This window comes from Hesperophylax consimilis, chromosome 9 (genome assembly GCF_061612785.1).
Source record: "Hesperophylax consimilis isolate HC1 chromosome 9, BYU_Hcon_1.0, whole genome shotgun sequence".
Classification (NCBI taxonomy): domain Eukaryota; kingdom Metazoa; phylum Arthropoda; class Insecta; order Trichoptera; family Limnephilidae; genus Hesperophylax; species Hesperophylax consimilis.
The window spans coordinates 35,321,553-35,346,571 of record NC_142844.1 but is presented as its reverse complement, the minus strand read 5'-3'; the positions used below and the strand labels follow the sequence as shown (position 1 = coordinate 35,346,571).

Sequence of the window (25,019 nt, the reverse complement as noted above, 5' to 3'; positions counted from 1 at the left end):
ATGACTCTGTAATGCCCCCCGGCGAACACTCTACAATCTATTCCGCGTTCTGGTGGGTGGATCTGGTCAAAATAAACCGCTTTAAGATGCACCACAAAAAAAGCGGAACCTACGTGCAGTTACATTATTTGCTAAAAAGGTTTACCCCTCGCTAATAATGTGAAGAAGATTAATTTATATTTCTTTATTTAAAATTCACGGTCATTAACAGTGTCAAGTACATGATATAATTATAAAAAATGAAAATTAACTATTTCATTTTAACGTAAAAAAACTACAGAAAGTATAACATTTATACATGCTCTAGAAAGGAACAAAAGTACACAGAATATAGTATAGACTAAGCTTAAATTAATATTTATTGAAAGATTTTATAATATTGTTAGTATAGCCTTCTTGTACCAAAGCTCCGTGCAGTTCAAGTTATCTATTACCAACTTCAAGTTATCTAAGTGACTGTTTAAAATATTGCATTTAAACTGAATTTTATGAACTTCGCTTCTTTGAAGTGCGAAAATTGTACATAGTTTGCAAAAGCTCTATTAATAATTGAGTAAAATATTTCCTGATATTATTTAATATTATTGTTGTGGTGAAAAAAGACCAGTCTTTATTAGCAAGATATTGTTTCATTTTAGGATAGTCAGCTTTGGAAAATTATAAGTAAGGCTTAATTTAAATATATTGGTGCTTGTACGGTGGTGTACTGTATCGTACTACTACTGCGGGGTAAAAGAGTACTACGGGCGGTGTTTCAAACTATTTTGAAACAATTTGATACACCAATAAGGCTTAATTTAAATAAATTCGTGCTTGTATGGTGATGTACCGTATTGTACGACTAGTGCCGGTTAAGAGAGGACTACGGGCGTGTGTTTCAAACTATTTCGAAACAATTTGACACACTATTTTCGTATGGTGGGCAGAAATATATTAAACCTGGCGCTCTTTAAATGATTTGCCTGTATATGATTAGAAAAAAGAATTATACTTGGGTGCATTAAATTCAATTTCAATTATAGAATACCATTGAAGACCTGTGAAAAATCACGGTATAGTCTGAATTCTTGACACATCACTTCTAATTTTGAAAATTACAATCAAAATAATTTTGCGACAAAGTATTATATTTTAGGTATGTACTTCATTGCTTTTTTGAATTCTTGACAAAATCAGAATTACTCACGAGTTCATTGAACCACAGTTACAACCAAAAATTTAAATGAAATTAGCACGCTTCGTTAGGTAAGGTTACTTCAAAGTCTTGATGAACATCAAATGGTTGATCAACCGCCTTTTGAATTTTCGACAATTGCACGGTCCCCGTTATTCTAATTAATCGTGCGCTTCAACTTTAGATCAAATTATGATCAGCTATCAAGCAAAACGATCATATCATTACTTTCATCAGCTTATCATAATTTGTTCAAAAAATCTGAAAAGCACGGAAAATCGTCGTTCAAGGAGAGCCATTCAAAAGTCTAAAAATCAAAATCGCTCCGATTGAGAGTTTGATGTTCATCAAATGTGACGGATGTTTGAAATAACCCAACTTCAGTATCATTTAATCGTTTAAATTTTATATGACCAAATAAACCTTACTCTCTAGTTTTTTCTCACAGTAACGAACATTTCAAAGTTCTATAAATGATGAAGCGAATGCATTTGAATTGTTTTGAAAATTAATGGGCATGCTTAGATATCGATGGCCTAGCGCACACATGTGTTAAGTGCAATTTGAATATTCAGTTTATATAAGTAGTCCAAGTTAATTGTGATGTTCAAATATCCTCCATAAACGGCTGCTTGCACACATTTTTCACTTTTATTCAACGTCGCCTATCTATCTATTCTTATCGTTTGGTTGTTATTTTAAAATACGGAATACATTGCATTGCACTACCCCTGCATACATTCTGGAAGAAACTATTATTATTATATGATTAATGTGAATATCCGCATTTTATCCATTCTAGGTAAAATAAGTCGTGTAAATTTCTCACGAAAAATCTATCAATAAATTAATATATCTTGATAAATGCTTTTCAAGACATGTGATTATTTTTAGTTAAAACTGCGTTTAGACGTGTGCGCTAGGCTATACGATATTGTAGACATAATAAGATGTGTAAATTCGTGACACATGAGCTACCGTTTCAGAGTTTTTATTATTAACTACAAATTTCTCTTTTAAAGATAAAGAAATGCTTTGAAATATGTTTTGTTAGTTGAAAATAGATTCGCTTATCCAGAAATCACAGAACAAGACAATTTCAATAAAACAATACAATACGCGTAGGTTTTATGAATGTTTCCACCCCAGCTTTTGTTTTCTCCAAATTAAAAGAAAAAAATTCAAAATTAAATCGTTTTTTTCGCTTCGGAAATAGAGATTTTTTTTGTTATCTACCGCCAATACTTTATCCAGTTTCCACAAATCGCAATTCAAAAATAAATCATTTCCTGATACAAATGCTTAATCCCGTTTCAACCAACAATTGGCGACTTTGCGACGGTAAAGGATATTTCTCCCCGACATAAATTCAAGTGATGAAATCGGCTAATCTCCTTCAGGCTGATTAGTTTTACTCTCATTTATCAGCTACGCTTTTAGTGAGTCTTTGCAAAAGTAAATTCACGTTTAGTTTGAGGGCAATAAGTAAAAGAGGTCCTAATCATTTTAGGTTGTTTTACCATATTCGTGAAAAGTTGTTTTTTTGAGTTCGTCATAACTATATAGAAATAGTTATTAAAAGTAAAACAACAAATTATATGTTATTTCAAATCTAGCAGAAAATAGGTTTTTCAATCAGATTTAATCCCGAGTTACCACAGTTACAACCAAAGACATATAAATGAAATTAGCAGGCTTGATTAGGTAGGGGTGCTTCAAAGTCTCATCACATAGTACTTTAGGATTCATATATCTTATACTGATTTATAAATGTGGAAATTCTAATTATATAATTGTAAATGTTCTTCAAAATGCCCTGGAAAGAATCTCAGACTTGTGATGTCCCGAAAGAAACCATTCATCTGTTCTGAATGCAATTACTAATGTTATCCAAATTGACCCTGGTAATAATTTTTCTTTGCGATTTTTTCAAGGATAATGAAATCATCCCATCACTTCGAATGCAATCAACAATGTTCCCAAAATTTGTTTTGACAGCATCGCTATTCTATTGTTAGAATATTATGTACTAAATACACAATTTGGCTGTCCTGAAACGGGAATCCTTCCCAGTTGGACGAAGGTTAATTTTGTTTTGTATTGTTTCGTTTTGTATTGTTATATATATATATATATATATATATATGTATATATAAATAAAATAAATAAATAAAAAAATGTAATTTGATGAAAATCAAATGGTCGATCAACTCCATTTTGAATTTTCGACAGTTGCAAGGTCCCTATAAAATTCAAATTAAACGTGGACTTCAGCTTTAGATAAAATTATGATCAGCTGTCACGCAAAACGATCATATTATTACTTACATCAGCTGATCATAATTTGTTCAAAAATGCTGTAAAGCACGGAAAATCGGCGTTCAAAGAGAACCATTCAAAAGTCTAAGATTCAAAATGGCTCCGTATATCTAAGGCATATCGATGGCCTAGCGCACACATGTGTTTAGTGCAATTTTAAAATTCAGTTTATAAGACTAGTCCAAGTTAATTATGTTAGTTTGGGTTATTTTAATAATTTGTGCCTATTTTGTTAAACATCAAACATAACTTTGAAAATCGAACATTAATGCATCTTTTACCATTTTCCCCGACATAAATAGTTAATTTTTGTAGTAATTAAGTTGAAATCATTTGCTGTTTATATATTCTTTTGTGTGTTAAGCATGAAGCAAAATTCGCCAATTTTATCTTTAATTTGACCGTTTTTGTGCTTTTTTACACAAGGCCTAAAATTAACCAAATAGTTTGGGTAAAGTAAATCTTCTACAGGAGAGATTGCTACGATTCCAAAGGTTCACATTAAACTTGAATCAAAACCAAAATCATCAAAGGATTAAGAAACGTATTTAAATACCTGATTTACTTAGCTTATTTATCAAATATTTTATTACGGTAAAAAAATTAAGCTTCCTTTTTTCATAAGTGGCATTAAAAACCGATCCAGATAAAATTGACAAGTAGATCGCTACACTTCACAAACTCAAATAACATTAACTATATAAATACGTATCAAATCAGTTAATTAATTTTTACACATCATAAAATCAGTGAACAAATTAAGACGCTAACCTAACATATCTATTATATTGTAAACATGAAAGTAATTTCCACAACGTTATAAATTTAATATTATGTAAAAAAGTAATTTCTCCAATGCTATGAATTTTATTGGCATGCACTTCTGTTACATTACCTAAATAATATGAACTAAGCCTATCAATTCAGGGCAGCTGGACAGTCAAAGCTTCATTATTCTGTAATTGTATTTTTAGTATCTAATAAATAAATAAATGTACAATAATCAATGTAATTTCTTATGTGATGTACGTAATATTAAACTCTTTTAACTTAAATTAATATGCCTAAATTTTCTAACAGAAGGATTTTTAATGACTTTGTATTTCTTCTAAATCCTAAATGAAGATTGGATTCCTCTACGTAATAAAAGAAGTCGGGATTTATTTCAGTGCAAAACTTTTGGTACTAACTACCATATGTATTCTTCACTGTCCAGAATACTTAAGAAGGGAAATAATTATACCGAGTCAGTGGACATTTTTAATTTATCACTAACGAATATATTAAAGATTGTTACTTAGACAGTTATGTCATGTATAATAAATATGTACTGTATTAATAAATTATTTTTACTTTATGTAAAAGAACCTAAAAATGGCCTTAATAAAGTAATAAATAACACATAGATATATTTTCTAGGCAAATATCGCAAAATAATCCTAATTGCTCCCAACCATCTAATAGTGCCATCTATTGAAGCCGTGAGACTATGACATCCCTAATTGGGGTGTGTTGTATGGCTGAAGGTATTGGGGAGGGGAAAGAGATATGGAAGAGGAAAGTGGGGAACTACCTGGCTATTCGAAACTGGTCACCGAACACGGCCAAAGCCATTTCAAGCATCGTTTCAATTCAGAATGGTGGTCTTACACCGGGGCGATACTAATAGTATTTTACACTCTGGAACGTAGCGCAAATTTACAATATATTATTTTTAATGGATAAATGAATTATTGTAAAAAAACACACATCTGAAATAAAATTTATTTGCGCTCGTCAGGATTTGAACCCGCGGCCTCAGGATTGCTAGTCGAGAGCCTTACCCCTCGACCGCGGATGCGGTCAAATATATTATGAATTTATGCCGCCGTTTTTACAATAGTTGGTGGTGTAATGGTCAGCAAAATTGCTTACCAAGCAGTTAATCGGGTTCGATTATCGCTACTGGCATTTTATTTATTTTATATATTTCAACATTTAATTTAACATTTATTTAAATTTAAAAAAAATGTTTCTTATTTCACGATTTTTACGGATCTGGGTAGTAAATATGTAAACTTTATTTTTAATGTTACATTTCAAATATGAAGTTCAATAACTAGGTCCCAATGGTCAAGTGGTTAAGACGCTGTCCCGGTAAGACAAGAGATCCTGGGTTCGATTCCTAGTTGTGTCCGTTATATTTTTATTTTCTGTGTCTTGTTCTCTTTCATGTTTCGTTTAGATTTGTTAGTATTATCTTCTTCTTTAATGATAGGTTACTTTTCAGTATATTTTAAACTAGCTGACGTGTACATGGCATTGCTGGGAGTTATCCTTAGGAGGTAGACAAACCACGGCGGACCTTTCTGTAGACCTTTAGAGATATACAATTCCGTAGTACATTATTTTAAGGTATTTCATAAAGAGTAGCCAGCGTTAGCTATGTAAGCTTCCAAAAACATATTTTTTGACTTGTACAAAACATCGACTTTTCTCCACATTCTATAAATATAATACGCATGGATTATATGTATAAACCTTCCGGGAAAATTCTCTAAATGATAGCGAAACTCAATAAATCACAATACGTTGCGTAGGTTATAAAAACTAAGCGCGCAAATAGACGGACACGGATAGCGAATTTATATTGTACTATTTAGAGAAGCAATATTTCAAATAGATGAATTCAAAAATACTAATAATAATACAAATATATACAGAAATACATATCAGTACAATTAATAATTGTCTTTTCACAAACATAAAACAGAAAGACATCAATTTCATTGACTACTAATTATTTTTGTTTTGATGCATGACGGAGAGTTTTTGAATATGTCGAAAAGATATATTTATATATTGGCAGTTCGATGAAATCGCTCTAGTTTTGAGTGATATTAACAGTCAGTGCTATGGTTGTCTCAGTGGAAAAGATGGTAGAGCCGGGTAGATTCAAAAAATCTTTTTATCTTGGGGTAGATTTAACAGGACACGCATAATTAAAACACTAAGGACGGGTTGTGTCGGAGAATTTGAAAAATTCATCAAATTTCAATGTTCATTTTCAGGTTCTGTGAAAGTTCTATTCAAGTTCTATTATTATATCATTGTAGGCTAGTTGCTTGACAAAACTGAAATAAAAACAGAACTTGAAAAAATCTTTCACAGAACTTGAAAATGAACGTTGAAATTTGATGAATTGTTCAAATTCTCCGAAACAACCCGTCCTAAGGAGGGGGTTTTTCACAGAATTTGAAGAATTCATCAAATTTATAAGTTGATTTTCAAGTTGTAATATTATATCATAATTGACCAGTTGTTTCACAACACTGAAATATAAAAAGAACTTGAATAGAACCATCACAGAACTTTAAAATTAAATTTTGAAATTTGGTGAATTGTTCAAACTCTGTGAAACAAGCCGTCCATATCATTTGAGGGCAATCTGTGAAGTTATTCAGTAATTTAAAAAGTGATAGAAAATCATTAATAGTTCATGAAAAGTTCTCGTTTTGTAGCAGATATTAATTACACGATGTTACAACTTGTATTGAAAATTATCTAAGAAACTTACTTTGTACTTTCTCAACGCGGTGTAAGTTACAAGGATACATAGGAGACCATACAGAATATGCTTACTCTAGTTTCCTTCGAGTCTTGGCTGTCGAAAAACACAATTCCATTCTAAGTTTTTAGTACGTTGCTTATCTGTTTATCAGAGTTCAGTTTTTATGAAAACACACTTGAGTTAAACAATCAATCATATTCAAACTATTTGTTTAACCTCTGGGCAATTTTGGGAGATATCCTTTACAGACAACAAACAGCCGTAGAGTACTTTTAGGAGATATATGTATATCCTAGCCGGTCTCACAAAAGTTATGCTATTTCATTTTATATTATGGTGACAAATATGATTATAACTGTATTAGAAAGAAAAAAATACTCGCTTTCAGGTGATATTAAAACATTTACCATAAACTCGACCCAAAAAATTATAAAATAATTCTATAAAGCAACATTTACTATTTTTAAAATATCTGTCAAGGTTTGCAAATTGCAGAGACAATAACTTTTAAAATACCTTTATCTAATTAAAAATGTTTTGAATTTCGTGTAAAGTTATAATTAAAGTTTGCACGATAAAAAACCACCGGTAAGCGACTTTAAAAACATTTTCTTTGTATTTCATTCGTCTATTCATAATACTATAATCTGAAAAAGTTTTTTACTTGCGTTCAAGAACAGTTTATTTGGAAATTATATTGAGTTTATCTGAAATTAAATGCAATGTGAAAATATTTTCCGCAGAATCTGGAATCTGACAGTTCTCATATAAGAAGCACATTGCAAAATACTAGTGGCTTTAGGAGTTACTGTGCTTTATTATAGCTATAAAACATAACATCAAAAAGTGGTAAGTTAAAATAATTTCAAATTAAGATCAAAAAGATACTTTTTTTTTCAACAAGAAAATTATTAAAGAAATCATTCTGGTCTCTGAAAAATGATTTATGCAATGGCACCATTTTTACTTTACGGCAACATCCGGACTTCCGAACAAAGCGGAACCTAAGCCGGATGCCGCCCGTAACTACCTTCACTCCATTCCCTTACAGCATGGTTTTTGGTTTATTTCGTCTTTAAAAATTACCCGTAAATACTTCCGTCCAAAAAATAATATACTGCCCTGATAAATGGTTTGAAAGTATAATTTTCATGTTGAAAACACAACATTTTTTAATTATTAACTGTACCCCGCCACGCGTTGCTATGGTACAGTCTGTCTGTGCAGATAGAAAAACAATAGCGCGTGTTGCTTTTATATCGAACAGATGACGCTGTTTTAAAAAAAAGCATGTTTGTCCAATAGATGGCGCTGTTTTTCACAAAAAGCATGTTTTTATCTGTCACAGGTAACATATATATAACACCCGTTTATAAAGACACGAGCGTATTTGAATGCAAAGTTGTGTCAAAATTTTAAACCAATCGGTGAAGAACTTTTGGAGATTTAAGATTTTGAACAAACGAAGATTCAAATTTTTATTAATATAGATTATCATATATTGTTGGGTATTTAGTTTTATTCCAAATATATTTTCCTCAACAAAATATAGGGTGAGAACACATTATATGTTATAGACGATAAAAAGCATGATCTATGTTCGACGAAGTGCTATCGACGACAAAGTTAGGCCTGGAGTCTATTTACAATTATTAAAATCTTGAACAATTTTCATTTTAATTGACGTTCAATTGAACATGCTACTCGTAACAAGTTGTTGAAACTTGGAGGCACTTGCAAAATTGAATTAATATACCAAAAATAAGTCCACTTTACATGGTTACTAATAATTATTATTAACGACTTCAATGTTACATTAAAAACTGAATATATACATATGAGATTACGAGGATTTCAGTGAGTCGAAAGAATTAAGGTATGTAAATTAGCGATAAATTAAACAGTTTTTTTAATCGGTTTAAATCACGCTTTCGTCGATTTTTTTCACTGATTTTATACATATGGTGAAAATAAAGTGATGAAAATATATACATATATTTTTTTAATTATTTTTAAGATAAATGATTTCTTAGTTACAGTTTGATATTTCCCTTGAATGCCGTAACAAATGTCACAATAATGAGAACTAAAATACATGCCAAATTCTATTAAAATTGTGACACTCGGTATGGGCATGTAATTACAAATAAAAAAAACTTACTTTAAAACCACTTTATTTGATTTTTACACATCGACTGGTTTCGGTTGCTCTCAGCCTTCTTCAGGACAATAAACATATAAACTAAATCACAGTATGAGAAAAACAAAAGAGATAGAACAAACATATAAGAGGGGGAGAGAGCATCAGAGGCAGGCTGGTAGAGGTTTAGGTAGATGGGTAGGGGAAGGGTTATTACACAGCTAGAAGGGAACAACTTTAAAATCGGACTTTCGGTTTATTCTAACCTAATTTTAAAAATTACCAAGGCGTATTCCTATTTTATTTTAACGTATTACTTGGAATCCTGAATTTGTATTAAATGTATGGTTAGTATCAATGAAATTTCGTTACGTGATTTAAATTGAAAAAAATAATAATTGATTTCGACGAAAAACACAATAACAAAATCAAAAAAACGTATCTTGCTGGTAAAGTGAAGTCATTCTGTCTGTTTTCTCTTTGTAATGTTATGTTTAAAACACGTTTCACGGAGAATTCTTAGAATAAAAAGCTCAAGAAAACATAATCCTTAATTCCTTGTATTTTTAACCTTTCCTTAGCTGCAACTGAAAATTCGAGATCGGGTTATAAGTCATACAGATGTTTCTGACAAGTGAGTGGTCTGGGGTATGGGGTAAGGGAACGGGTTGGGCTGAGGGAGTGGGGGAATGAGGGTGGGTGTTGGCGAATCCGAGCATAAAGCCGATTAAAGGACGATACGCCTCCTTAAGGGAGTGTTTCTGGCCCAAAGGGTTCTCACGGAAATATAAAGAAATAATAATAACCAACAGGAAGCCAACAGTTAGCAAAAGTAGCGGAAAGAATTTACAGTACAAGCTGATGCTTTTAACGGAATGGGTTGAGATAAAAGATAATAATGTTTTGTTACCGTAAGTGAGTTTATAATCGCGCTTAGCTTAGCTTTTGGGCTAGCCCAATATCTAGATAAATACTTTTTACAGATATTAATTAAGGACAAAGAGCTCATCAAAAAGCTTTATTACTGAGAAATCATTTTTTCTGTGATGAGAACGCAAAAAGGTTTTTTTTTCAAATTTATAGAAGGTGTTTTAAAATTTCCTTTAACTTCTAACACCGCCATCTTCTTTAGGTATTCTTTCTTACGGGTGGTTGGCGTTTACTAATACATTACACCACGAAATACTTTTTTTTACATTACCTCTACGCAAGAGGCCCCGTGAAAAATAATTCTCGGCCTATGCCGTGTTTGGGGATGCTGTGTAGAAGATCTTTTTTTTGAAGGAATGGAGAAGAAGTTGTGCAAAAAAACAAGGCGTATCGGGAACCGGGATCCCGGGAATCACGGACATTTTCAGCACCGTAATCCCGGTGCTGCACCTGTCTTAATCCTTGGAGAGCGGGATTTTTTCTTGTTTCACAACCTAGTTTCAACGGCGGGAATATTTTGTCTTACGGCATGTCGTTTATTGCACAATATTGAAACTTAGGATACAGATCATAAAAAAATTGGGGTAGTTTATATATATTGCGCTGTTCATTAGAAGTAAGGAAAGAATTATTGGAGCCTGAATAACCTTCGGTATTTAGTGTCGTGACATCACTAAAATGGAATTGTTCAGGCAGATTTCTCCTTGTTTCACATCTCCACCTAAATCCTCAACTGACTACAGAAATAAAGACAACAGACGGTTGCTGACATATCGAAATCAGTCGAAAAAAATATGTCTTTCTCTGTGTCGGAATTAGGGGCATTGAAATTGTAGAGGAAGTCGATGTAAATCTGTCTGTACATATCGATACTGTCGATAGAGCTATTGATCATGGACTTCATTTCAAAATCTTTTAAAATATATGAACGGTTGTAGGTATAAAAAAATCTTATGGAAAGGAAACTGGTTACCGATAGAAACTGATAACTGACAAATTTCGAATTCGAAACGCAGCGTGAAGTAAATCTAGGAAAATGCTAAAATGATTTAAAATCAATACCACCTGCCAGAGTGGAATCCGAACGGGTTTGTCAATATGGAGGGGGAATAGCGACTAAAACAAGTTTATCACTAAATGTTGAAACCTTACCATGATCTTATTAAGGTCACATTTTAAGTCTCAGTTTTTAAAAATTATGTTTGTTTATTTCGGTATCACCCTGGGGCCTTAGCATAGGAAGTATATATAGCCCTATAGCAATACGGTATCGTTAAAATACGTCATCAATGAGCACTTAACGACATATGCTAGCACGATCAAAATATAACAACCGACGGTTGTTAAAATTCCTTGTCTATGGTCAAAGTAGCGACGGTATCGTTAAAATTGCGAGCATGAGAATGTATCGATAGGATAACTTCCGACCGACGGTTGCTAAAAGCCCGCCGAATATAACGTGGGGTCTTGAGTGTCAGTTAAAACTTTGGTTGGCTGTCGATATACGTATTTTTTTAATAATGTCGTTCATTATGCAAAATTTCTGGTTCAGTGAAAGGAGGCAGGTTAGGGAAGATCGTAGGATTGAAAGGCGTCGTTTACGCGATCAATTGAATCCGTTCGAACTTGCAGAGACGGAATTCAGACAATTGTTTCGAATATCTCGTATTATGGCTAAAGATCTCATTGATCAATTAACTCCTTTTCTAGTGTCAAAAAATACATTAGGACTTCCAGTATACAATAAAGTGAGAGTATTAAATATTATTGATATCTTAGTAAAACAAAAACACAATATAAATCTATCCACCACTGGAACGACCACGTGAAATAAATAAATTTGCTTCGATTGCTAGAGATTTCTAGATGATAATTTTTCGCCGACATTTAAAAAATCATAACTTCGAATTTTAACATGGAAACATAAAAACTTATTAAAGTGCTATATAGTCATTATTTATTGACTATATAGCACTTTACCTGTATTTATCATAATATCAGCATTTTGAATATCTTAAAATACTGCGTATGATTGAAATGTTAGTAAAAATAACTTCAAAATTTTGACACAATAGAATGTAAGTATATCTCTTTGATAATAATGGAAATTCTTTCACATAAAAAGATAAATAAATAACTTACCCAGCTACCATTGCTTGCGACATCGTAGAATATTAAAAAAACACGGCGGTTACAATGGTCACGCTTGAAATCTGACGTTTGACGTCTATCCAATTCATAGACAATTCCGTCCCAGTATTGCCAGCGTATATCGATTTGTATTTATTGCCTTATCGATGTCGTTAGAGATATCAATAGCGTTCTCATGCTAGGGAAGTCGTTATAAAATCGTCGGTAGATACGCTTAGCAATCCGATATCGTTAAGTTCGATCGATTCTCATGCTAAGGCCCCTGGTGTGAGACCAATTGGGGATACCATAGTCGCACTGGTTCCAGGGAGTTGCCAGCAGATGTGACTCTTGTGCGGCATTTACATAAAAAAATACAGAGCACGCTTGAGGTGATTTTGCACAAAGACGGGGCCATACAAATCAACCAAATATTATTATTATTAAAAAAAGATTAAATCGGTGATTCCCGAAAATGATGTCGTCTAATAGACTCATATTATTTATTTGAAAACATTTTGGCCTTGCATAATAACATGAAATTATTTCCCTCTGAAGATTTTTTCCTCTGAGAATATTCTAATAAATCCTTTTTATTCAAGAATTTTTCTAATATTCGCGGTAACACAGCCCTATTTTCTTCGGATGATTTGGACTAATAAAGACTCCTTATTAGATCTCACTTATCCGAATATTGATTTGGAAAATAATTTATAGTTTAAATTATCTTTAAAAAGTAGAATTCTCGGAAAATTACTCCAACAAAGAAACGTAATTTAAAAGATTAGAAAAATATGATAGCTCGAATATTCTTTGACCTTGATATAATATGACTTGGAAAAGTTCTAACATCCTTTCTGCGGGCTTTTCAAAACTAACCCGCTACTGCCGCTGGCCATTTTATTACAAAGTTAATGCATCGGAAAAATGAACGATGTAATAAAAACAATGAGCTTCAAACGGGTATGAATATGAAAATACTTGACCTAGAGGAAAACAACATTAAATTTTATTTGTTTCTTTTAAGGTTTTTCGTAAAGTAAAAAAATGCACTGTAAAATGTGTTGCGCTAACTCCTTCTTTAGAAAGAAGGAGTTAGCGCAACACGGCATAACACCCCAAAAACAAACAACAAAAACTATTAAATTTTATTTAAAAAAAACAAGCTTAACCACACAAAATTCTTGTAAATGAAGTAAATGTTAGCATTATATTGAAGAATTTATGATAATAAACATAAATTTTTATTTTATTTTAGAAATAAACACGAGTAAATGTACAGTATTATTAGTAACTAGCAGTTAAAAACCCGCTCCGCGGGTTTTTTTCTGCTAGGCCCTGCGGGCGGCTCTTGCTTGGGCTTCGCCCATTTTAAGTGATATTAACAACAGTTACATTTAATAGATAGATATTAGAACATTCACAGAGAGAGGGTGAGTATATATATTGTTAAAACACGGAACAGGAAGGAGTTAATTAATAATAACATTCTAAATTTACGCATAATAAGAATGACAGTTGTTTGAGTAAATGAAATTTTACGTATTTGTGATGGATTATTTCAAATGAAACACTATTATTGACTACATGTCTACAACTGATATTAACTGTTATCGTACCTAATATAATTAGCTCATAGGAGACTTGCAGTGCTTAAATATGTGTTCGTCAATGTCTATAAGTTGAATCAATATCGTTTAGTTTGTCACAATTAAAGACAGTTTTAACAAAGTTGACTTAAATAATAGATTATTACATATTGATTAATTGTACCAGTGTTTATGAATAAAAGGAGGGTAATTGTGCGATGACATTAGCAGTCGGTTTAATTAAAAGGTGTTAATTTTACTCCAACTGGTGGTAATTCTTTACCTACAACTGTTACTGTATCTAATAAAGTTTAAAGCTAGATTATATATACACCTTCATCAGGAGAGTAAAAATCTATAAATAAAGGTAGATTATTACAATATAGCGCCCCTGAGGTGATATCTCACAAAAGCGGCGCTATGCAAATTGTCCAATAAATAAATAAATATAATGTTTACATTTTATTGTGTATACACCGAAGTCAAAAATTAAATATAGATTGCAATTGGGAAAGAAGAAGTGGAAGGAGGGGGGAGGAGTAAGAGTAGGCTGGGTTTATAATAATTAGGAATTACAATATCGTTAGACGGGAAAGACCAGTTGAGTGGGAAAATATTTAAAAGAGAGTTTATAAAAAAATTCTTGTTAATTATATCTGCTTTTATATTAATATGTTTCCTCATTTCTAAAATTTAAAAATTATTTATAGTGAAGTATTTTAAGACCTGAAAAAAACAAATAGCATATAACCATAAAACAATATATTCATAAGACAAATAGCATTTAATAACGGTTATTCTAATAAATTGATAGTTGAAATCATAATAAAAAAATTAAACACATTCTCTTCAAACGGTCTTTCTAAAGATAGAAATAAACAATGGCGTAGAATTCTGTTTGTGGATAGCGATACTTCTAAAATTATATATATATAAACAATCCTGGTACCATTCAACTGGCGTTTTACACTAATAACAATGAAGAAATATATTCTTAATAATAATGATAGCAAAATTCAAACAAAAAAAACAGGAGTTTAAAAACTCAATTGAGATGATTGTAATTTCTTTTACAAAGGTAGAACCAATAGAAACTTTGAAGTCAGAACTAAAGAATATCGCAGGGCTATAAATGGAAATAGTGAATCTGAGTTAATCTTTTAAATAATGATCACACTTTCGATAAAAATTCAGGTCTTAAAATACTTCACTCAGGATATAAAGCATCGCAAATAAATAATTTTGCAATTTTAGAAATTAGAAAACATGCCAATATAAAATCAGATATAATTAATAAGAAAAAAAATATAAAAAATAATGATAAATGCCATTACAAAGTGATAAGCTTCCAGAAGAAATCTTCTTATAAAACGCTTGTTAATGGTAAGTAGTCAAGTATTGTTAGCTGCATATTTAAATATTCGCGCCAGGCATTTGGTTCGTTTTCCAGAGGTGCGCTCTGTCGGCCATCTTGAAGAAACGCGTGAATTTTTATAAACGTCAAACATAATCACGTAACTGTGGAGAATTTTCATTGTAATGTAATTAATCCAATGGATTATGAACTTTCTAAAACATATTTTCTTCGATATTATCCAAAAATTATATGAGCAGAAACGATGCTTATGAAGAAATCTCGTATTATTATGAGGCGATCCTATTTTAGTATGGAATTGTGTCTTAATATTCAAGTTACCCGAAACAGACAATTTAAATTTGACCAATCAGAGGGCCTACACCGTCCAGACGCTGGGACAATAATACTATCAGATGGTGACCGGAAAAATCATCAAAATGATAATTCATCACATCTTTAAAAAAATTATAAAAAGTCATGGAAAGTGATAAAACAGAAACTTTACTAACCGGCTTAAGTAGGTTAGGTTAATTTTTTTTTCATCGTTTTTAATGACTTTATATCACTTTTTAAAGATGTGTTGAATAGTCACTGTGTTGAGTTAGCATGGAAGCATTAAGTGTGAAACAACATTTAATTTACAATACCTTAATATTTATATTTAAGATCAAAATTGAGATGCTCCGGAAATACATTTTTAAGAGAGTAAATTTTTATTTTGAAATAAATGGCTACTCCAGGAGAAGCTGTGGAGATTTTCAACTTCGGTAAACAAATTTGTCGAGAGCAAAAAATACTTCTATTTTAAACGATTCAAAATTTTCCGTAAAAAATCGGCGGATGTTAAGGAAGCTAAAAGCCTTCCAGTTTTTATTGGGTTATGCTTAAATCCTATTAAGAATATGTAGTACATTCAAGTTATTTTAAAGGCTTATACTAGATATAAAAATGTATTTTTTTATAAGTAGATTAAAACATGAAAGAAATAAGTTACATTAAAGGATAGTAAAATATTACGTACCCACAGAAAAAAAAAATAATATTTATTTATTTTATTGATACATGACTTGTACATGTGGTTTTTTGTGATAGTTAACCCTCCATGCTAGGGGTGACCCTGTGTTATGGCGGTTGAAGTTTACAGTTTGCGGACATAGAATCTATACATTACTACAATATAAAAAAGAAAAATGATGTATAGCTAGTTTGGGTTGCAAGAAGAGGATGGAGAAGTAAAGAATTATAAGAAGATGAAAAATTTGAGAAATTATTAGTAAATAAATCACACTAATTAATTATGTGTATACTATACCACTAAGTTAGGGATTAAGGATATATTATGTTTTGTCTGAAATTTGATTAAATTGAAAGAGTGTAGAATGAATGTTATTGTAGTTTTAATGTATTCCGTGTGTAAGGATCCATTTCGTTATTTGTTTTTTAAAGGAATGGAGTTGACTCACGGTTTTTAGGTTTTCAGGGATAAGGTTAAAGATTTTAGGAGCTAGGAAGAAAAATTATCTTTGAGCTGACGTGGTCTGTAGTGAAGGTACTTTGTAGTGACTGTTGGTTATTTTTATGGTGGTGTAGTTGTGTTGTAAGAGAGTTTTGTTTTTATATTTGAACAGGAAATGTATAAGCCAAAATTTTAGGTGGAGTTGTCGTATGTTTAAGACCTAATACTCTACGAGGAGTCGAATGGAGGGGTATCTTATCGGTCGCTTGTTAATGACACGTATTATCATTTTTTGGGCATTTATTAGAGGTTCGATGGTAGATTGTGCAATATGATATGAGTACAAATCATGTCTCGAAATTACTTACACCAACTTTAAACTGATGTTTCCATTTTAGTGAGGGCACGCTTGTGGGCCAGTTGGATCTGTTAGATTACAAAAATATGACTGAAGGTTTTGTTATTATTTCTTGTCAAATTGATAAATATATGAAATTGATTGCTGAAAAACATGAGCTTTCCATAATAATTCAACGATAAATATTAAATGTATAAATAACTTTACAAGAGTTTCCGGGTATGCGCATAATGCTTACGACGAGCTTTTGAGAGAAATACTCGTGGGGAAAATGTTGTTCTTTTTTTTAAATATTACGTAATAACGAGAAAAATATGTTTGAGTCGATGTGTGTTCAGAAAATATTGAATAAACTACACACTTTGAAATATTTGAAACGAAATGAATTTGGTCAGTTGTTTCACAAAACTGAAATAATGACAGAACTTGAATAGAACCTTCACAGAACAATAATATTTCAATTTAAAAATTTTCGTTTCTGTGATACAACCGGTCCTAAGTGTATCGCCGCGTAAAATCCCTATTATGGTTTAATCAACAAAGTGCATATTTCTACAACTTTATTCTTTTGCAAGAAACTCGAATGAGAGGGCGGTGAATGGGTGAGGGGTAGTGTTGTAGGAGAGACAGTTGTGCGCCTCCCTTATCGAATTAGTTACCCGGCAAACAGGCACGGACTGGCAACGCCGCCATATTTCTGAGTTAGGAGGGTGGATAGGGGAGGTGCGGTACCTGCCCGGGATACCTAGTGAACAGTGAACCTGTCGACCCATCGCAATAACAAAACCGCAACCATTGATATTAAAGAACAAAGATCTTCCTCCGAAACCAAAAAAATTGTAGATATCTTAAATTGTGATAGCTTTGCAAATATATTATGAAGACATGTTGTTTGAACTCCCATTATATTTGACATTGTCATTGAATCATAAGTAGCGTGCGCTGTTTTAAAATGTTAATATTTGAACGATATCCATTGAGAACCGATTCTTTTCCTGTCAGTTTTCGTTAAGATCAGAAGTTTCCAACCCCTTTGGGCTCATTGCCCACTTTTCGATATATTTTTCTTCAGCGCCCCCCTCTCCAAATTTTACAAGTCCCAACGACAATTTAATAAATGCAGTTGATTCTTATCATTCGGCAAATCATATTCCAATGAAAATTTTTGTCTCGAAATATTTTGGAATTTATTAAAATTTTAATCAACAAAAAACGTTGCATTAAAAACAGTGTTTATAATAATATAAGTGCGCAAAGTATGTCCATCGCTCGTCAAACTATATAAAAACGTATTCCAAAGCACTTTTAGGCTTGAAATAGTTTTAGCCGTGTTTGATGACCAGATCTAAATAGCCAGGTACCTCCCCACCTCCATTTTTGCCATCGCTTTTCTCTTCTCCCTACCTTCAGCCTTATAATACACCTCAATTGGAGATGCCATAATCTCACTGGCTCCACACTATTGGTAGCAGTTGGGACTTTTAAACTACTCACAGGTACTCACTCAAAGGTATTCACATAAAAAAAACCTTTTGTTATTTGGTATCTACTAAAATCAAAAAAATCTTTATATGTATTAAAAATTTAATATTTAGACCATTGACTACGGAGTGCTGAAACGAGTGAGGTAAAAGTATTTTGTTTTAATAAAAAAAGGGTACATCTAGTAAAATCTATTTCAACAAGCAAATTGAAAAACAAAACACTCTAAAATAAGTTGAAAATTGTCACTAAATTGAATCTGGCAAGAGCAGGCAGTCACCCGGAAAAGGAACAAATAGAATAATCAAACAACCCAACATTTGTTGGAATACATTGGTGGTATCATGGATGTGGGCTAAAAAGCACAAAACCATTTCAAATTGTTATCAATTTTTATGTTTGTAAAAATCCATGGTTCTGCGCAAACTATCAGGAAATGAGGAAATCCAACAAATAAAAACTGTTCTAGTTATTAATGTTTACAATAAATCAGTAAACTAAGTTTAAAAAAAATATTACTCTTAACCTATGTTTATAATTATCTGATGTTCCAGTTTAGATTCATTGATGTGAAGATTTAATCTTTATTAGAGGACATTATTATTAAACGTCATTTTTTTATAATCATAAGATAGAGTGTGCTGAAGTAGACATTTTCGTTGATAAATTATACGGATTCAGAAAAAATGTTCTGATATTGCTAAAAAATACGTTTCACTGATTATATTATGTTTTGTTTTGCATCTCTATTTCTGTCTCTCTTGTCTCTTATTTTTTGTACTATTTGTCTTTCAAATAATTTTGTGTTTTTAGTTGTTTTATATTTTAAGCTTCATTTAGATGTGTGAAAATTAATGTATTCTATGTTTGAGTAGATTTTTGTAATTGTTGAACCGATTTGTATATTTACTGGATTGTTCTCACGTTCTTTACGTAATAAAGTAAATAAATAAATAAATTAAACTGATTGGTTAGACTCTGTATAGTTAGAGGCGTAGTCCTGGTAAGATAGAGCTTCTGGGTTCGATTTCGCGTTGAGACCGTTACCTTGTAATTTGTCTAATTCTGTTTCATGTTTCTTTTAGGTTTATTAGTATTATATTCCCCTTCAATGATTTAAAATATTATAAAAAAATAATAATATTTAATAATATTAATATTATTAAATATATAAATATATATATTTTTTTAATGCTTCCGATTTTGTTGTCCGGGTTAAATCTTCCCCATAGGAAAAACTAAACCCTTCCACTCACTTTTCCACAAATGATCAGCTAGTCAATCAACACTATGCAAGTGCATTATATAAGTAAAATAAATACAAAACAATACAAGAACAACAACACGTCAACTCACCAGAGATCAAATGGGAAAAAAAAATTCACCGACTCAAGATATTTTCATATCAGAGGGTTCGGCTTGGTAGAACTTCTAGCAGGGCCTATAAATCCTACTGATCCCTCAACATAAATATTTAAAAAATCTTTCGTTATCCTACATGTATTTAAAATGACCGACTTTTTCATTTTTATATATAAATTTTTTGATAGATCTAATACGCCTAAATTTTTAACGAGAGAGCTAGGTATAATGCCAGTAGCCGAAATAACGAATGGTAATATTTTTATAGTCTGAGAATGCCAAATTCTTTTATTTCGTTTCCTAAATCTGTGTATTTTCTTATTTTTTGATTCATTAACAGATTTTTGAATGTTACAGGAATTTGGAATAGCGACATCAATGATATAAGTTATTTTTTTAATTTTGTTTTTTTTTAATATTACTATTGAATGTTACAGGAATTTGGAATAGCGACATCAATGATATAAGTTATTTTTTTAATTTTGTTTTCTAATATTACTATTTTTTATTTATTTTTTATTATTATTTTTATTTTCTTTTTACATTGATAAAACTATTACATTGGGTTTAGCTATTAAAGTTATTAAAAGAAAAATTATTCTAATAAAAATTGATTTTTATTTAATTCAACGAACGGTGTCGTTCTATAAAATTCAGGCGCTATGTTAAACTTCTTAGTAAAAATACAAGTAGGTAAGGTACTCGTACATATCAAGAAGGAAGCAAATAAAATTTGTAATATTATTTTTTGATTACTCTCGACTGATTTTTCTCTAAAATAAAATGCTATTAAAAATCTTTAAAGTATGTAGGTGAACAATTAACAGTATTGATATTATTTTCATAAAACGACGTTGTATAAATTAGCCATTTATTATTGAAAGTAAGGGGGTACCATGCTTAAAAGTATACGACTTTTTAAGGGTTTAACGTATCTGTTAGCAACGACCCTGTAACAGCATAAGCGTGTAGGCTCATAAAGTTTAAATGTTATAATTCATCCCCGAAGCATCTTTCAGCCAACCTTAGTGTAGTTTGTGGTGGCTAATTAACCTAACCATTAAAAGAGCCAACTTTGTGGAGAATACCCACGTATTTTTGGGGTGTTTTTAAAAGGGGTCGAGTTGTTAAAACTCAAATATTTTGAGTAATGGCTTACATTCTTTTGATTTATTTTAAGAAAGGGCAATTTATAACAAAGACCACAGTTACAGGGCTGCAAAGCTTTTTGTAAGGTTCATTAAAGTAATAAAACACTTCATATGTGTGATTTAATTTTTTATTGCGCTGACACTCGAGCCCACTTCACATAAGCTCAAATAACTAACCAATAAATCAGAAATCTGTTTGCCTAAAGCAGAAAAACTCGTAAGCTGTGAGCTTTGTCGTTTAGAAATCGAACAATACGTCGAAGTGTTTTTAATATATTTTCAATTATTGTTAAAATATTTAAAAAAAACATAAAACAGTGCTGTGGGGTAGTAAAACCAGAAACCCTAAACATTGTAAAAACATTCATATGCTTGTTATTTTACGACCATTCTGAGATGGGCACTTGAAGTTGACAACTTTCAAGTCGTCTTCAATTTTTTACATCTTAAATATTCTCAGAAAAGAGCTTAAACATTGTCATAAAAACGTATTTTGCAGACGCTATCAACTTTCAATACATTCCAGGTCGCGAATGTGGCTGATGATATTCCCATAAGAAAAAGCATTCCGCTACGCCATATGTTCCATCGTTGGGAAAAACGTAAAGAACGAGGTGCTTTCTATACCAACATCGTATATGTGGACTGTTTTATGGGAACGTTTCCTTTATTTCTGAGTCACGTTGTCGTGTCGACTCAGTTTGAAAAGAACAGATATACCCTACAAAGAAAAACGGTTTGACCTGAAAGTTTGATACATAAGAACTCCCTTTATCATTAATGTAAGTTGTTTATTTTGTTTTTGAGTTTGGAATTGGGGCGTTAATTCCAAAGTCTTTTATTCTTGAAGTTCAATTTCAAATGGAGAAGCCTTTTGTTCCCTAAAAAGGTTCTTCTGTCAAAATTTTGCAAACACAAATTAAAAAAATCACTTAGAATATAACGGAGACAAAAACAGCAGTAATCTCTATATAATAAGGATATTAATATCTGCAGCTTAAGTGTAGTGAAAATGAATAAGTATTGTTAACAATTTACCATTTTAATTAATAAATACCATTCCTCAGAGTATTAATATGGTATATTTGTAGTAAGCATTAACTTTGTGGCTTCGCTATAATTTACAATGTTTTAATACACTTTCATCTTAATTACACTCTACCGGATTCTGAAGCACCCTTCCTAAACTAACCTTTGATTTTTTGACTTTTGATTTACTTTATTTTACAGAGTTCCTAAACATGAGATTACTGACTCTAACATAATTATATTTGATTATCTTTAGATACTTCACTGTTATTTTTATTATTATATTGGTGTTGAACAAGAGCTTAAAAATTATACAGCGGCTGAAGGCAGGTTATTATTCCTTCCGGAGGACTATCTTGGGTTTTTTAAATTTAAATTTATCGTTTTCACTATATTTGGAAAGTGAATTTATTGTCGGATTAGTGTGGCAACTAACCTTTGATACAAAATATTGATAGGGTGACTTGGTCAACAGTGTTTCACTTTTTTTTGGAGGCATATAACTTCAACATCAGATGAGGTATCGTAATGAAAACTTTCACAATGGTTCATTATTTATCATTCTTGTAAATTGTAATAGTTTAAACTCCGCCATTAAATGGGAAGGAAAGTAATATGTACTTATTTGCGATGAGGGAAAATGATCCACTGTGGAACTTGGTGGTACACAGTGGATCAACCTATATTTAACAGTGGATCAAGGATGGGATTTCTTTTAAATAAAAAAAAATTAATACTAGAAACAAATCAGTTTTTTATTATTGAAAAAGAAGAACAAACACAATAGCCCATGGCTAGATAAAAAAAATAACTGGATTTAAAAAGAAAAAAGAGAACGAAAACAATAATCTAAAGAAGCAAAATAATTTTTTAAAACTCTTGAAATAATTTTTGAGAATTTCTTCTTGTTCCTTAGAGAACATCATATTCGCTTCATAGTTAGGAACAAATCGCATATTTACTACATTGGGTGAATTATTATTTTTTTTTATACCGCTGTAACGTAGTAAAGGCAATTTTTGTATGCTTTGCCGCTCCACGGATGCTTGAGCCTTCTGAAATTAGCTTTAATGCCTCTTCTATTTCCGCCTGTGTATGTTTGCCTATTTTTCTTTCTTTCGTCCCTTTTCGAGGCATCCTATAAAACAAAAAAAAAACAAGCAATCAAGACAAATCAGGCATCAGTAGTACACAGTGGATCATGATCCACTGTGTAAGGTGATCCACTGATCCACTGTAGAACAACACTGCATTTTGAACTAAACATATTATTCTGACTTTATTCTTTTGAATAAGACATATTTCTGGGTGTTAACACATGTTGTAATAACTACTGATAACAACTAAAATATGCAAAAATGTATCATGGAAAAAATAATGAAATGGTACGCAAAAATATACTTACGTGATTTTTTTTCTCCTACCACAAAAACACTAAATACAGCACCACACGTCTATTCGCCTGCGGAGCCGGACAAGTACCGACTTGTTTAGTAGCATGAAGGAACACCTACCTAATAGCCGAACACACATGCAAACACACTAAGAACTTTCGAGATATTGGAGTGATCCACTGTACCATACCGATCCACTGTAGACCAGGTCACACTATATATAAATAAAATTTTTTTTTTAGGTGTTTGAGTGAAAAGTTAACAAAGGAGAGGAATAATTGCGGGAATTCCGGCAATAACAGAACGGTTTACTGGAAATATTTCTAGAATGGGACTAAACGATAAATTAATTTGGTTTTTCAATATACTAGCAATATTATTTAGGGATTTTAAGCTATCTAATTTTTTGCTTTTATTATTACGGTGAAGAGTTCTAACCCCTGTGTCCTTATTAAAAGTTTGATTGGTGGTAATAAGATGATTGGCAAACTCTGAAAAATTATTGTTATTTAAACATCTTGATGTTCCGTGATTCTAATATTTATATTTTTGGTTGTCTTACCTACGTAGAACGATGGACAATCATTGCAACATAGTTGGTAAATGCCTGAGTGGCTTAACTTATAATATTTATCTTAAGAGTAAAAAAAAAATTGTATATATATGTAAATATTTTGTATCATAGGTTAGTTTTAATATTCTCCTGGCAAAGGAAGGGTGCTTCCAAAACCGGTAGAGTGTTATTAAAATTAAAATGGTCTAAAAAAATGTATATATTTTTTGTATATTAATATGGATTCATATAAAACTGCTTCTGTTTTTTAAAGCCAATGAATTCACCTAGATTTCTTTGTTTTTTCAAAATTTTTAAGTTCTACCAATTTGGCATATTATGGCAAACGATCGCACAAGAAGTTTTTGCCAACTTGGCATAATATTACAAAAAATGATTATATGAAAAAGTGGTTATATTCTTTTATACATTCGTGCGTTATATTAAAAATTTGTTTATTTTTTTAAGTTAAAATTCTTTAACTTACAGTTAAAAAATATTTTTATTTATTAAATGTCAAAAATCTCTTGCCCTGGCTCCAATGTACAAAAACAAGCTTTTTAAAACTGTTTTATAATTTTGTTTCAAAGAAGGACTAACGTTTCCGAGTTACAAATAACCTGGCTAAATTTGAAAATCTTCTAATATCATCACAGTAAACGGAAAATGTTGCTAGTGTCGTGGTAAAGGACCAGCCGAGATGCGATGGCAACTCAGCAAGTGTCAAACCGTTTTGCTGTCAATATTAAAATTTATATGAATCTTTGATCTTCTTTGAATGTTTATGGCTTTATTTTTTTGATGATCTGCATAGATATACTAGTACTAGATATCACAAAGTTACAAAATGCATAAAAAATAGTATCCTGATAGGTGTTGGAAAACAACAACACATGAATGTAAAAATGATAAAATTGTAATATTTTTGTTGTTGTGTGATTTCAGGCCATCATCGCAAGCAATGGGAGGCTAACTCCGTCCTACGAGTACATCAACGACCTGCGCAACGCTAACAGGTACCATCTATCGATATAATCCTACAGCT

The 25,019-nt window shown here is 31.4% G+C and overlaps 1 protein-coding gene across 2 annotated transcripts in view; it reads left to right on the top strand.

Moving 5' to 3' along the window:
- LKRSDH (lysine ketoglutarate reductase/saccharopine dehydrogenase) overlaps positions 1–25,019 on the top strand; it is a 418,858-nt gene that overhangs the window by 253,641 nt on the left and 140,198 nt on the right. For both annotated transcript variants that reach the window (XM_089635917.1, XM_089635918.1), the window contains exon 12: positions 24,920–24,990. In XM_089635917.1, the coding sequence (XP_089492043.1) occupies positions 24,920–24,990 (71 nt within the window). The remainder of the gene's footprint in view (positions 1–24,919; positions 24,991–25,019) is intronic.